The sequence below is a fragment of the Pangasianodon hypophthalmus genome, chromosome 4, assembly GCF_027358585.1.
Source record: "Pangasianodon hypophthalmus isolate fPanHyp1 chromosome 4, fPanHyp1.pri, whole genome shotgun sequence".
In the NCBI taxonomy this organism is placed as follows: Eukaryota; Metazoa; Chordata; class Actinopteri; order Siluriformes; family Pangasiidae; genus Pangasianodon; species Pangasianodon hypophthalmus.
Window position 1 is genome coordinate 12,999,622 of NC_069713.1, and position 16,194 is coordinate 13,015,815.

General features: G+C 38.2%; 1 protein-coding gene across 1 annotated transcript; it reads right to left on the minus strand.

The window, feature by feature from the left end:
- On the minus strand, nt 1–14,715 carry chrnb1l (cholinergic receptor, nicotinic, beta 1 (muscle) like). The gene is made up of 11 exons (XM_026936949.3): nt 14,020–14,715; nt 11,954–12,087; nt 10,967–11,011; nt 10,354–10,463; nt 9,986–10,094; nt 9,718–9,865; nt 9,211–9,396; nt 8,736–8,959; nt 7,474–7,655; nt 1,839–1,980; nt 1–1,596 (listed from the first exon to the last, which is right to left on the minus strand). Exons 1-11 carry the CDS (start codon nt 14,081–14,083, stop codon nt 1,456–1,458), a joined length of 1,485 nt encoding a protein of 494 aa, XP_026792750.1. The 5' UTR covers nt 14,084–14,715; the 3' UTR covers nt 1–1,455.
- Between the last annotated feature and the right edge of the window lie 1,479 nt (nt 14,716–16,194).

Here is a 16,194-nt window from a genome sequence, read left to right on the forward strand (position 1 = left end):
TGCCATAGTTTTAATACCTTGTAATTTAATTATATAAATAATGTTGTCTTGACTAGTTTATGATTTCCAATCTCATGTCTGTATACTGTTGTCTGAAAAAGGCCCCAACATTCCTGATCATAGTTATGCCTGAGACAGGACTCAAGAGAGAAATTAGAAGAGACAGCATAAGAAGAGAGAGAGAGAGAGATGTGGAATGAGACAAAACATCTCTTTTCTAAGATTATATGTGGACTTAGTGTTTTCCCTGCTCAAACACACTTTCTAAGTGATTAACAGGTGATGTAACTCCTGTGTCTTCACTTCACTTGAATATGAATGAACTGTACACCTGCTCAATTCATGTGGTTATCCAGTCAGTTAATCATGTGGCAGCGGTGCAATGCATAAATCATGCAGAACTTCAGGTAATAGTCGGATTGAGCATTAGAATGGGGGGAAAATGTAACCTTAGTGCCTGTGGCATCGTTATTTTCACCAGATCGTCTGGTTTGAGTAAAAAAAAAAAAAAAAAGCATCCAGTCAGTGGTAGTTATGTGGGTGGAAATGCCTTGACTAGTCAGACTGGTTCGAGCTGATAGGAAGGCAACGGTAACTCAAATAAGCACTTTTACAACCGTGGTGAGCAGAAAAACTCAGAATCCCCAACACACCAAGCCTTCAGGTGGATGGTTTACAACAGCAAAAGACCACACTGGGTTCCACTCCTGTCACCCAAGAACACGAATCTGAGGCTACAGTGGACACATGTCACTGAGATCACATTTTTTTCCCCATTCTGATGTTTGATGTGAACATTAACTGAAGCTCTTGACCTGTATCTGCATGATTTTATGCACTGTGCTGCTACCACATGGCTGATTGGTTAATTGCATGAATGTGTTCCTATTAAAGTGTCTGGTGAGTGTATTTTATTCACAAATTAAAGTTTACACAGAGAAAGAGAATGCGTTTTTTTTACAGCAGTGCATTACACATTTTAATCAAACAGACACTGCATAACGTACAAAATATTATTTCCTCTGTTTTATCAGAGTAACCATGTTCCCTATACACACCTACCTCAGTGACACCATTAAATTAGTAGATGAAAAGTCAGGAATTGTATAAAGACATGAGTGATCTGTGGAATCTGAAGAATTTGTTCATGAGTCCATGCAAGGTAAAAACTAGAACAAATACTAACTAACTGCACAAGTACTAATAACTGCACTCACTGTAACTCATAACTCACACTCTGGTGCCCTCTTCTGATTTGTTGTAGGAACTACAAGCTGAAAAATATCCAGTTTGCACTAAAAACTTTTAGGCAAATGCTGGAACCTAGGTGGAGACAGATGGGTGGTCACAGATGCTGTAGAGAGACTGTGTGTGTTTTCCTTTGGAAAAGAGTATGGATGTGTGTGTGTGTGTGTGTGCGCTTTTAGTCAGATTGGTCTGGTGTGTGTGATACACTCATGGGAAAGGGTCCTCAGGTGTGTGATTGAAGCTGGCATCCAGAAACATGGCAAGGGTGCCCAAGGTGGTGATGATAACGAAAAGCCAGAGGAAGAGGCGGTCCACGACCATGGCAATGTACTGCCAGTCATCAGTCATCTGCCGACACACGCAAGCAGAAAATTAAATATTAAGCAGAGAGAGAGAGAGAGAGAGAGAGAGAAATGGCAAGAAAAGAGCAACAAACCTACACACCAGTGGCATTTGGTGTGAGAAAGGTTACTGCATAAAACAAAGAAAAACATGAGTGTATGAGTGTATATTTGTGTGTATATGTATGTATATATGTATGTATGTGTGTTTGTATGTGTGTGTGTGTGTGTGTGTGTGTGTGTACTCACAGTATCATCCATATCTTGTTTTTTCAGTTGCTCAGCCATGTATGTGATGGCAGCAATGGCTGATTTAAGATCAGGAGGCAGGATCAGACAGTAGCTGTCACTGTCAAAAAGTCTCTGCAGCTGCACCGTGTTATCAGAGTGGCTGCAAAGCACATATATGCACACACACACACACACACACACCAGACAACACACAGGCACACACGCCAGAAACATTTTTAATCAGAAATATTTTTGGCCTGATGGTTTCTGTTAAAAATGCTCCAATTTGAATAGCAGCATCTAATGGTTTTAATGGTTTTAATGGAGTCTGTTGATTCAGTTACAGGTCTAGGATGTAACTGATGCGTAATGAATTGTAGTGTTGTGTCTTAATGGAATATTTCATAGAACATATATAATCATTAATGCTCTTTATGTAGTTATGTAGGTATGTAGGTATGCAGTTATTACACATATCACAGAATATTACAATAATCCATTAAATCATAGTTGCACTATTAGTCTATAGTGTTTATTGCCACAAGGTCACCCTCAGAGAGTCCTCTAGCACATCTCTGAATGCCATTAGAAAAAATCACATGCATATAAAGTCAGTCTCTGATCACTCGTTAAACCATTACCACATTTTATATTGTAATATTTACTTGCTTCCAAAGATGTTAATATACGGAAAACAAAATACTATTACTAACCAATCAAGGCCAATCCAGAAACTACAGAAACCACTAACATGTAACATTGATTTCCAGGAGAAGTAAACACAGAAAAAGACATACAATTTTTATCCACTGAGATACTCCAACTTACAGATAAGCTTCCCAGAATGTGCAATTATGTGTTCGATGGGTTTGAAGAAGGCTAGACATTACAAAACTAAAGTTTCTACAACTTTTAAAAAGTGTATGCCAGAAAATAGGTTACTTCAGGTTATTAATATTTTGCTCACATAACCATAGATAAAAACAAGCATACAATTTTCCTGCGTGTGGTAATTCATTCATTCATCTTCAGTAAGCACTTTATCCTGGTCATGGCCGCAGTGGCTCCCGAGCCCATCCCAGGACCACTATGCGTGAAGTGGGAACGAACCTTGGATGGGATGCCAGTTCTTCACTATATATTTGTAGTCATGTTCCTACATTCCTAAATGTTGCAGCAATTTTAAACATATGTAAAAAAAGATCTTAGATCACCCATTAAACATAGACAGATTTTAGAACCAAAATGTCATGCAACCATAATGTTCAGAAAATTGTGCTAACCGAAATTTATTAGCTGAGACATAAACAAGATTCCTGAGAAATATATAGACACACACATAGACACATGTACTGTATATTCATAGAGGACACTATAAATATGACTGCAGTGGTATGTCTGCTGGTGACCTTTCTCTTCAATGACAAATGACATGATGTGGATACAAGCACACGCACATGTATATTCATAGTGGATACTGTAAATATGACTGCAATGGTATGTTTTCTTCTCTCAATGTTGAGTGACATGATCCTCTTTCCCTCATTGCCTTACCAGCAAAATAACGGTAAGTGTTCCTACAGTAGGTGTTGTAGTAAAACTGAATTTACTAACACTATTTGGGAGTTTCTGCTAACTTTATGTAACTTTATCTTACTTTATGTAAGATTTGCGACTAGTAGCTGATCAGTGATTTTTCTTTTGTCTATTGTAGGGTTTCCAAAAACCAGTTCTGAGGACTCCATTATCATCTCCTTGATCTCAGCTCATGAATGGCTTCATTATCTTAAAGGATTAAATAAAATTTATTGAAGTGATAAATCAATGGCTGTGAAGAGTTAGGAATAGGGAACACTATTGGCTGTGTCACAATTTGCAAAATTATGCACTGTATTCATAAACCCCATGCAATGTACCTGGCCATATAGTACCTGGAGGGTAGTAACATCTAATTGGGACACTAACATTTGGCAATTTATCATTGGAACATGCTAATTTAAAAACTCCCTCAAAATTTGTTTGATCAATTTCTCAGTGCTTTTAGTACATTATCCAGGTATGAATAGTTCACAATGCCTCACTTAGTATTGTGTGAAGACACTACTCACGCTAGAGGTAGGTAAAGTAGGTAAAGTGCACAATTTTACACAAAGCCATTGTTCTGAAAGCTTGTACTTGTGAGAAAAGTGAAATGACCAAGTGCACAGGGCTATGTGAAGTGTTCTCTCAGGGGGCTTTCACACTGGCAGTTTAGTCTGAAACAGAGCAGAGTTTGCATGAAAAAGTGGTAATGTGAAAGCTGTCACGTGGACAGGGAAGTGCAACACGGTACCAAACCCGAGACTACCTGTAGGAGGTGGTCTGAGTTCGGTTGCAGTGGAACTGTGCCGGGATTCCTGTGAATGTGAACGCAACTCGTACTCGGTTTAGCACTAACCTGAGCATGTGTTTAACCTGAGCATGTGTTTTAGCTGATGACGACATCATCAGTTTCCACAACACACGTATACTATGAGTGGCAGGGGAACGTTGTGGGACACAGAAGAGGTGAGGTGCTTTATTCAGCTATGGGGAGAAGAAAACATACAGAAGCAGTTAAACAAAACTCACAAGAATGCAGATGTTAAGTGTCGTTCATTCTGCTGTGCATAATAGCACCAAAATACTAAAAAAACAAAAAATATGGTGAGTCGCGTTGTGTTCTCCATGCATGTTAGTGATGACGTAAGATGAACGCAAATGCACCGGGGTTCAATAGAATCAAGTGACCAATGCTGCGGGGGCTGCTGGGAACAATCGCACTAGGATTCAGACCGCAGCAAATGTGCCCGGTGTGAAAACCACCTCAAAGACAGCTGGGTTCGTACACTGACTACATGTCTGGAAAATCACATGCACACACACACACACACACACACACACACATGTTTGTCTAACTATCCTTCCATTGATGTAACTATTAAAACAGCTAATGTTATGCTACACCAAAATCTAACCCTAACCATAACCTCAGTAACCAAATGGAAACCATGTAAAATGGCTTTTTAAAAGAAAGCTGCAGTTTTTGTAAAAAGGTTTTCCTTGTGAGGACCAGCCAAACATCCCCACAAGGTCAAAATGGTCAGGAATATCTTAAAGTGGCAGACGTATAGGCTCCACTTCTAAGAGTAGGCCTACATGTTATATTTGTGCATTTTAAAGGCACCTGTTAAACCGCTATAAGAGTTCGGAGAACCAAGGAACCGAATTAAGGGGAAGAGAGCATTAGCATAAAGCAACAGGTCATGAATTATTTCGTGACACCATCCATCCAAAGGCACAGAAACAGTGCGAGGGAGAGAAAAAAGGGAGATGTAAGGTGAGAGAAACAAATAATGATGGAGAGATATAGTGCTTTGCATGCCTGCGAACATTCCACTACTTTGCTTCAGTACCACAGACAGATGGGAACTCCCATTCAGCGCCTGACATTCATTCCTAGACACACACACACACACCCACACACACTGTACCGTCATCTCCTTAAACACATTTTAATTGACCTACATGCACATAACACTAAAAAATAAAACGTCTTATGAAGGTTGACATTTCGCCAATTCAATATTTCAGCTATTTCTCTACATTCCTCAGCAGCACTCCATGCATTTATCCGCTCCTCCTCACTTCATCCTCCCTTTGTGTCCTGGGCTGGATTAGCCCTAATGCCTAAACTAAACATGGGCTTAGAAGCTGGCGACAGTGGTGGGCGACTGGGCTTAGCTGGGCTGAAATTAAATGCCTTTGTAAGGAGAAGAGAAATGACCACAACCATATGACTGGAAGACCTCAGAGCCATGTTTACAAGCTCCCTGCACAATGTAGGATACTGTTAGTGTATGCATCAGACAGATTTACCTGTAACTGCCAGACAATCCCTTTAGGGGAAAAGACGGAGAGACAGTGTGTGAGAGAGAGGTTTAGATTTTTTTTTTGCTTTGGACTGTGCTACAGGGATCTATAAAGAGCACTGAATCATCTGCTTCATACTTTAACAGCTGAACTCCTTCTACAGGGACATTCCTTAATAAGCAGACTGCTGCCAATTCTATTACATTTAGTCTACTGTGACAGGAGAGGAAATGAGATGACACACAGTGAAAATGAGACCAGCTGGAATGAGCGTTCAGCAGTTTTGGTGTCCATTTAGTGCCAACATGTCAAAGCTGTACTGGATTAATCTGTGCTGTCATTATTGTATGCACAACCAAGGATGTTCATTCTTTCCAAAATGCATTGAGTTCTACTTCCCTTCATTCCAATAGCAAGGTCATCACTTCTGTGGCTAGTCTTTAAAAGGTCCTTCTCATTCTTTGAGTTAGAGGTAGTTGAGGTAGTGGGTTCAAAGATGCTGGGTGTAGCCCTGCAATTGTTTCTTTCTTTGCTAATAATAATCTTGCTATTGTTAAATCTGCATTGTCAGATGAGTGCGCACTTTGAGTGAGTAATTCTAGTATCCGTGTGTCCAGTGAGGTCTCTGAAGCGCTATGTGGAAGTGACTGCCAGCTGGCAGGTCACTGACTAGCTGTTCATGTGCTTTGGGGAACATCATAAAGATGCTCCATTGTCTAAAGACAGGTTAAACGATTGGCTAAAGGAAGTGATTGTGTAAGTATACTTAAACACAGGTCAATAGATGCTTTCTTCCATTAAATGTAATGTGGTGCATACCATGGCTATTTCCTGAGCACCACTTGCTGACATTTGGCAGTGGAACTCATCATCTAACTTTACCAGATTTTGGAATGAGCGGCGCTTTATCGCAGCCCATATGCTTTGTGGTGAGCTTGAGTGATCTGAGTAATCATCCCCCTCAGTAGAATACAGTCTCAGCACCTTGAGCAATTCTTATTCTCAATGGAAAACAATATCAAATTTTTGAGCAATTTTTGTTCTCAATTGAGAACAGTGTCAGAACTGTGAGTGATTCACATCCTCAATAAAGAACCGTATCAGCACTTGAGTGATTCTCATCCTCAGCAGGGAGCAGTATCACCACTGCGAGTGACTCATATTTTCAACAAAGTACAGCATCAGCACTATTTATGATTGCTGTCTGTTATTACCTGGCGAGGTACACTCATCTGGAGGTATTATGAACCTTTATGAAGACTTTGAAATATGGCCTCCACCAATTCCAAGGAAACTGCCTTGGCAATCCAGAATGAAAAGCAGTAGAATGGAAGGTTACATACTGTGTTTCTGTGGTTCTGCAATTGAGTGGAGGGCCACCTGGGTCACTTGGGTTGATTCAGAATGGCCAAAAGACAAGCATAATATAGCAGGGACCTTTTATTAACTGGCAATTTAAGGTCATGGTCATGAAGGGACGCAACTGGTACTTGCCAAGAAAACAAGGAAATACCCCACCAGATCTGAAGAAAAACCACCCTGGCAGCCCTGAACTTAGTCATAGAACTACAGTTACATATACGTAACTTTCTGATTTTTCTGATTTTGAATGCCCAGTGTTTCAACACAGAACGCTATCAGTGAAGCAAAAAATGAATCAGCATGATTCATGCGGCATGAATGACTCATGAGTCATTTAACTGATGGTTTGATTGATGATAGAGACAACTGAGGACATTATATCTTCTTTTCTGCTTATTACCTTCCCCTCCATGGTGCGATCAGTTCAGGATTAATCTTTCGGATGAAATATTCTCCTCCGGGCCTGAGATTGTAGTCAGCACGGGCTATGGGAGGGTCCTCTTTAGGCTCCTCCTTCTGTACAGGTTCTTCTGGGCGGGGTCTGAGTACACCCAGGTAGGGAGGCAGGAAGTTGATGAACACCTGAGATAATCAATAATTCGATAATTGGCAAACTGTAAGTTCTCACTGGGAATAAGATGTGATTCAGAGTAACCCTGAACAGGTCATTTTAAACCTTTAAAATCATTTACTTTAATTAATAATGTGTTTGATATTTTTTTTAAATACTCAGTATATTAAAAAAACACATTGAAAATTTCATTCTCATAAAAATACCACAATTTGATATCCATTGAAAATAAACTTAAATTAACTCACATTTTTCACAGGTAGACATTAGTGGGATTTCAGTATCAGAGTTTCAACCAGCATATTCTCAGTGATTTATCTGACACTAGTTAAATCTTTCAACAAACATACCATAACAACCATGATTTTGTTCATCAGTAACTAGCTACGTTAGTTAGCATACAGCTTAGCATGCAGGCTCTGCAGCTAAAAGTTTCAGGGTATCACATCATCCTCTAAATTTGGCTGTCATAAGCCCAAAGACATGGTGCTTATTTCATGATGTCATCTCATAGATGTGAGCTCATACATAACATTCCCCAAATATTTTAACAGATATACAGAGAAACGTTATGAGTTTAAAAATAAATAACAAAAAACTGAAATTAGGACTGTCTTAACAAATCTGATCCAAACAACAGTCTGTGTATTTGGAGTTTGGTATTTTGTGCTTACAAACTACAGTCTTGTAAAAGAAAAAGAGTTCTTTAAAGATAATAAAGGGTTCTTGACTTCCTTAAAGCATTTTATGTGGATTCCTTTACAATAGGGAAACACTCAGTTGTAGTGTTCTTATATTTAACATTTAAGGGTTCTCTATGAGGGACAGCTGAAGAACCCTTAATGGTTCTAGACTTAATCTTTTCCCCCTAAGAGGATAGTTAGTGTAACAAGTAGTTAAAGAAAGTAAACTTGAAAGTAAGCAGCAATTTCCTAAAGTATCTTGTTTGCCTGTTGTTGTCAGCAACTACAATACACTTGCACTTTGAGTATATATTGCTCAAGACAGTAAGAAAAAGAATAAGGACAACTGGTTAAATCGTCAGAAACCTTACTACAGTAATGATTAACAGCATCAACATGCAGGCTGACCTTGCGCACCCAGATGGGCATATAATGTGTGCTGGGGGTCCTGTGGTGCAGGTTTAGCACCACAACACTGAGGATGACTGAGAAGGTCACCAGGATCATCGTAAACATCACATAATTCACAATAATTGGGATTCCCAGAGATGTCTCAGGGACTTTATCAGCAAGCAGGAGCATGAAGACAGTGAGGGCAATAAGGACAGAGATGGACAGAGTCATTTTCTCTCCTGTAGGGAACACCAAAAAAGATGTACCTAAGAAATGATTTAATTATACAATCTTATAGAGCAGAAAAATGACCCTAAGGGCTCAACATGCAGTTAAATCAATGTTTAAGCTAATCTTTTACAAGTGCGATTGCTAAAAGCTATCGAGTGAATCTCTTACACTGGCTGAAGATTTAAGAAGATTTAAGCACTACTAAAAAGCTAAAGACTAAGAGTAAGTGTGAATTCGTAACTATACTATGGAAACCCACCTGCTCCTGGTGGCAGATAGAAAACGAATATAGCCAACACACTAGTAAGGATGCAAGGCACGATGATGTTGATGATGTAGAACAGTGGTTTCCTCTCGATGATCAGGTAGAAGGTGATGTCTTCATAGAGGTCCTCCTGGATGTTCTTCCTGCTGGGTTTGTGGCAGATCTGCCACTCTCCATTCTCTGAGCAAAGATGACACTAAATCAACACTGAAATCCATCCATCCATCCATCCATCCATCTACAGACTATTTACATATCAGAGAGAGATCCAAGTAGAACCTTTAGGTAGCTAAGTAGTATCCAAAGAACTCTTGATAATCAACATCGGAGAAAACTTAATGCACTCCAATAATTTAGCATCCAAACAATCTAGTCTACAGGATGCATGGCACCCATAATGCCTTGCAGTTTGTAGAGAGTCATTTTTTTGACACAGGGCAGTTCAAAAACATAGAGAGCAGGAGGTACAGTATTGTTCCCAGACACAGGAAGTGGACTGACCAGTAAAAGCATTTTCATCTATGACTATCTCATGAATCTCTTTTCCATCCTCATCCAGGCTGTACTGTAGATCCACCTCTGAGGCATCATACGTATACGAGCGAAACACCATTGTGCAATTCTGCCAGTCAAACGGGAAATAGGCCACCTGGAGAAATAGAGCTGCATATTAGCGTTAGCTTTTCATCAGGTGATTGCTTGTTTAATATTGTTAAGCTGATGAATGATTGTTGTTTGTAAGTTGTGTGTGCTACAGTTTTAGCTGTACCTCAATGGAGCAGGAGCTGCGGTATATAGCTGGAGGCAGCCAGGAAACTGTGCCATCGCTATTAACCAGCACATTCACATAAAGAGCAACGTCAAACTGCCCATCGTTACTGCAAAATGGACAAAACCACTCTCGCTTAGTGCTTTTTAACAGCATCTGATATACAACAGATACAAATGCGCTGCCTTTGACTCTGCTATTTCCCCTGCATAGCTTTGGGTACATGGACACAGAGGTCACATATATTCTGAGCTTAAATAAGAAGCTATGACAGGTGGGACGTCATATTACAGTAGAGCCACAGGTTACAAGTGTAGCTGTTATATTTAAAAATGAAGATGGTTTATATATGGACGACGAGCACTCACTTGTTGATTAGGTAGATGTCTGGACGCCATACTTTGGTAGGGGGGATTCGGATAACATCAATATTGTCATAGTCCTTTGGATTCCAGGACAACCTGTAGTCAGACCATGCCTGAAGTGGGAAGGAAGGAGAAGAAAAAGTAGGCAGGGACAGACAGAGGGAGAGCGAGGCTAGGAACACGGGTGATACATGTAGGATTAAATTTCCAGAAACAGGATTAGGCTTCTAATCCTGTTCCTGGAAATCTACCTTTCTCTAAAATTCAGTTCCAACCCCATATGTCATCTGGATAATAAGTAGTCTGTGGTTTGGGGCAGAACTGAATTACATAGGAAGGTTTATTATTATCAGGAAACAGCAAACAGTATTTTGATTTTATAATTGAATTTCAGACACACAAAGAATGATACATTAGTGTAGAAATTACAGCACTCTCTAATTAGCTTTACAACAGCAGAGAACATAAGAGATGTTACAAAAAAGCAGTTAAGAGCAAAAGGCTCGGAGCAAAACAGAGATGTAATAAATTCTAATTACACAAAGTGACAAGTGAATTAAGATGGCACAGAAATGGAGCGAATCGTGGAGAAAGATAAATGGAGTGTGCCTCTCACCATGTTCATGAATACATTCGTTGTCATCTCTCCATTCTTCTCATCCTGCAGGAGAGGAGACACACTGACAATATCATGCGGTGGCTAAATCCTGCAGCAGTGGAACACTCAATCCTGTTAGATGAAGTCTAATGGCCCACACACGGCCCGGCACTTTATTAAAGCTTTCAGTGGTGCCACAGCCAGCGATGAGGAAATGTTGGGGAAAATAGCATTGCATCAGACTATTTCCTTTAGCTTCTCTCTTCTGTGGTCACTAACTTATGGTCAATAGTCATGGTTCTAACTAACTAATGTAGTACTAACTAACTAGTGTGGTACTAACTAATGGTCAATAATCGAACTGTATAATATTTTCAGTGTGAATGGAGGTTTATATGACAGTAATGGGATAGTTACAGACACATATTAGTTACATACAAAAAATACAGTTTCAGATATCGTGATATCATCTTAACATAATTCTGTAGTCATTAGAACTTTTAACTGAGTTACAATGTACCAGATTTAAATTCAATACACTAGTCTTATATTACCAAAGATCAATTAAATACACTTCCACTATAGCTTACACTTACAAAATGCTATCATTTATTCATGCTAGATATTCTTTACCATATAAAGTTATTCCTAATTTATGTTTATAAAGACATTCTTTGGATTGCTCTCAAAATGTCCTACATTTCAAACAGAGAAGAAAGTTAATCATAGTTTCCTATCTCAAAATGTTGGTTTGGGATCAAGAGGCATGTGTTCGAGACAACTTGCTGTGTAAAATATGACAATGCAATATTCATAATAGTCATATTGTATTGTTATTGTATATTCTATATTGAAATGTAATCCAGAAATATGGAAAATAGCACTGGTGATATGATATTGCTAATTGGTTTAACCAGGGAGCCGGCTTCTCCTTGCATTCCTCTTCAAACTGGGCCCTGAAATATGAAATACAGTGTGTGTATATGAGTGTGTATGAAATCCTACCAGACTAATGAGCTGCACTAGCGTCATCCCGACTCTGACCATCACTGTCTCGTTCCAGGCCCGAGCAGGACGCACCTTCAGGTTATAATCCTCAAATAGATCCTGCAACAGCCTCCGCTCTGCCTCAGAACCTCCTAAACACACAGACACACACAACATTTTTGTGTATTTAGTGGTGCGGGGCATGGCAAGAAACATTTACAGTGAGGACTTTAGGTGAATATTACAGTAGATCATACAAATGGGTCTGTATTGCGTGATCTGACCACATAGTCTCATGCACAGGCAATATTTCTGAGACATATATTTCCAAAATAACCATCTAGACAGGTTTGATGAGATTAGCTATAATCCACCAGGAAGCTAATGTTATGTTTACTGGTTGAATTGCCTTTAGAAATAAATATTTCCCCCTCACAAAATATATTATATAAAATATATAATAAATATAAAATATATAATTCTGTATTTCCATTGTATTTAAGTTTGTATATATATACATAGACGCAAAGAAGCCTTCAAAAATAATGAAACTAAAAGTTTCTACATTTAAAAAATACTATAAAGAGCAGTAAACAGTAATAAATGAAACAAAGTCAATATTTGGTGTGATGATCCTTCACTTAAAAAAAAGTAGTCTCAGGTACAATGTGTGCAGTTTTATAGGGAAATAAGCTGTAAGTGTTACTGAGCATCTTGCAGAAGCAGCCACAGTTCTTCTGGAGACTTTGACTCTCACACTTGCTTCTTATTTTTGCAGCAAAACCCAGCAGCCTTCATTATGTTTTTTTGTCTGAAAAGTGTCTCTTATGTAATATGCTGCTTTCTTTACTGACATACAAACATTTTTCTGTAACATTTAATTTTGTGCTGGAAAAGTAATGTTTGGAAATCTAAATTGTTTTTGTACTTAATCAATAATGTAGAAGTCATAAAATAAAAATCTATAACAAAGTTTGTACTAAAAAAAAGGGTGCCTAAGACTTTTGCACAGTGCTGTATATATAACTTTTTATCATACTGCTACAGCAAGAAATAAATCATATAATGTTACTTGTTTTTTAGTGGAGTTTTTCTTACTTTGATTATTACTTAATCTGTTCATACTGAACTTTAGAAAATATTGGGTATGAATTTGGAAAAGTATTGAAGATCTGATTTTCTAAACCCTGCTATTGTTGTTAATGCTGTAAGAAATTAATTATACAATATTACTCAGCATCTTAATATGTATTTTATTTTACTTAGCCTACTATGTTCATACAATATTAGAATATGTTGTTGGATCAAATCTTGCTTTTGAAATGTGATTTATTGATGCCCTGAATAAGTATTGTACAAATAAATATTTTTTTAAAAATCTAATCCAGGATGAAAGTAAAGGCCTAAATCATATGTGTCCCATGCCAAACATGTCATTAAAATTGTTTTCAGTCAGTTTTGACCAAAGCATAAGGCATGCTTCTCTAGAATATGATATAGTTAATATTTTTCCTTCACATGCAGTTAGTCAACACCTTAAAAATTTCTTAAATGTATGGTGTTGGGTATTTTATTTCATTAACATAGAGAGACCTTAGACAAAGTGGAAATTCAAAAACTCAGCATAAATGAATTCACCCTGCATTATGATATTTTTCATCAATCCTTTTTTTTTGTTTTTCTCTTTATTTCATGCACAAAAGTCATTCATTGTTATGATCATAACATGTGTCATGTGGCACACAGCATTAGTGTTAGAGCCTGTGTACACCTGTGCACTGTATGTTTTTCTGTTTATATTCACTGTACATTACAAGGTCACATAAGACTGTAACATTGCCCTTTGCTACTTGGGGTTAAATCCTTTCCTGTTTTAGAAATCTGTTTAAAACTGACTTCAAGAGATCATAACTGTAAACTGTCAACACACGCACAACTGAGTACTCATTATAAAATACATCATATTTAAAGATTGAGGCATATAATAACTAAATAATTATACTATTATTATTCATAACATTATGGAACACACCAAAAACAAGCAAAAGACGTTTGATTACAGCACACAAACCCATTTGTCTTACCTGTGAGAGCGAACATGCTACTGGAATAAAGTACCCAAAGCAGAACCTTCATTCCTGGCTCCATTTTGCCTGTTTGACTCACGTCACACACTGGCCGCTTTACCAGATAGTGATGTGCAGCACGTGGCACACACTCTCACTCTTGGATACACACTGGATCCCTGTCCTTGCTCTTCCGATCAGAGGTTTGCTCAGAAAATAGTTGCGTCAGTGACGTGAACACGGCTCCTGTGACCGAATGCAGCTTTTCCCCCTGAACCATGGTATGGTCACACCATCCTTTCTTTCCTCTCTGAGTTTCAGTGCTCTGTAGATCTGTGGGATGATTGGCAGGACAGAGAATTATGGGATGTAGGGAATGGTCACATACTCTGAGGCACCTGTTGATGGGTTTGTGTGTGTGTGTGTGTGTGTGTGTGGCTGTGTCTGTGTTTTCGGTAATTGAACGAGAGGGGGAATCTACCACAATAGGGGTATTTTGGCAGTGAGAACAAAGTAAAGCAGACAGCAGGAGCTTCTCCCCTCCAGAGGCCAGAGAGGACACGGACTCTCACACACACAGGAAGTAGGCACCCGGCACATCTCTGAGACACCTTTCAACATGCCACACTTTCATGCTTTCATTCTCTTTCCTTCATTCCTTCTCCCTTACCATCTGTCTCTCAGTCACTCGGCTCCTGGCTTTATCTGCTGTGGTCAGTTTGCTCTTTGTGTCTCTCAGAGGTATGACATGCATTCATCGGGGCTGCCCAGTGTCACCAGTACAAAGCTTTGGGCACTCAAGCATGCATGCACACACGTACATCTAAAAAAAACAAAACAAAACAAAAAACAAAAAACAGGGCTTTGTTGTGTAGTAGTTATTTTTTACGATGTGACATAAAAAACACAAAAAATGGAAAATAATAGTAATAATAAAAATAACAACAGCAACAACAACAACAACAATAATAATAATAATAATAATAATAATAATAATAATAATAATAAACTTTATTTATGGAGCACCTTTCATTCATGTGGTATTTCAAACTGCTGTACAATCAAATAGACAAAATTAAATTAATTTAAATGAAATTAAATAATAACTAATTTAAAACAATGCACAGGATAAAATAAAAAATAGATGTACATTCGAAGTGTGAGTTCCTGACCTTAAAATTTCACATGAACGTCCTTTCAGTTGTTATTACAAGTAGGAGCTCTAGAAACAATTCCCTTACAAAAAAAAGTCACCTAAAATGTACATGTGAATAATCACGATTTTACGTATGAAATTTATATGTGGGGTTTTTCACACAAAGGACATAAGGTTTATTTTCACATGTAGGACATATGATTTATTTTTTCAATACACTATACACTATACAATATACACTATACTGCCAAATAAAGCCTTCCCAGAAGAGTGAAGGTTATGATAACAGCAAAGGGGACTAAATCTGGAATAGGATGTTCAACATGAACATATAGATGTGATGGTCTGTTGTCCACAAACGTTTGGCCATATAGTATATATTATGCAATTTATTTTCCACATGGTATTAATTTTTCACATGGTAGTCTGTGTTAGTAAATGTTCAACGAACAGTTTTGCACTCAAGTCTCCATCAGTGGACAGTGGATAAGTTCAACAAAACAGACTTCATGTGAAAACTGTAATAAAATTCCTGGTCACACAATTCCACAATTTGTCCACGTAGTACACAGTTATAGAAGGGAATTATTTATAATTGCACTATCCGGTGTCACCCAGATGAGGATGGGTTCCCTTCTGAGTCTGTTTCCTCTCAAGGTTTCTTTCTCATATCGTCTCAGGGACTTTTTTCCTTGCCACCGTCGCCTCTGGCTTGCTCATTAGGGATAAATTCATACATTTAAAATTTATATCCTGAATGTATTGATTTCTGTAAAGCTGCTTTGTGACAATGTCCTTTGTTAAAAGCCTATACAAATAAAACTGAATTGAATTAAAAGTTAGAAAATTGTATTACATTGTAAAAAAAAAATATATTTAAAACACATTTACTGGCTTACTCCTGTGGCTCCACAACCTGAACCTATGACCTCAGCAGGAATTTGGAGGCTGCCATCAAATACTACCCCATGCAGATTATAAATAATTGTGCTCAGCCTCAGCGTCTTTTTTTATATTCCATCTATAAACAAGGCTTG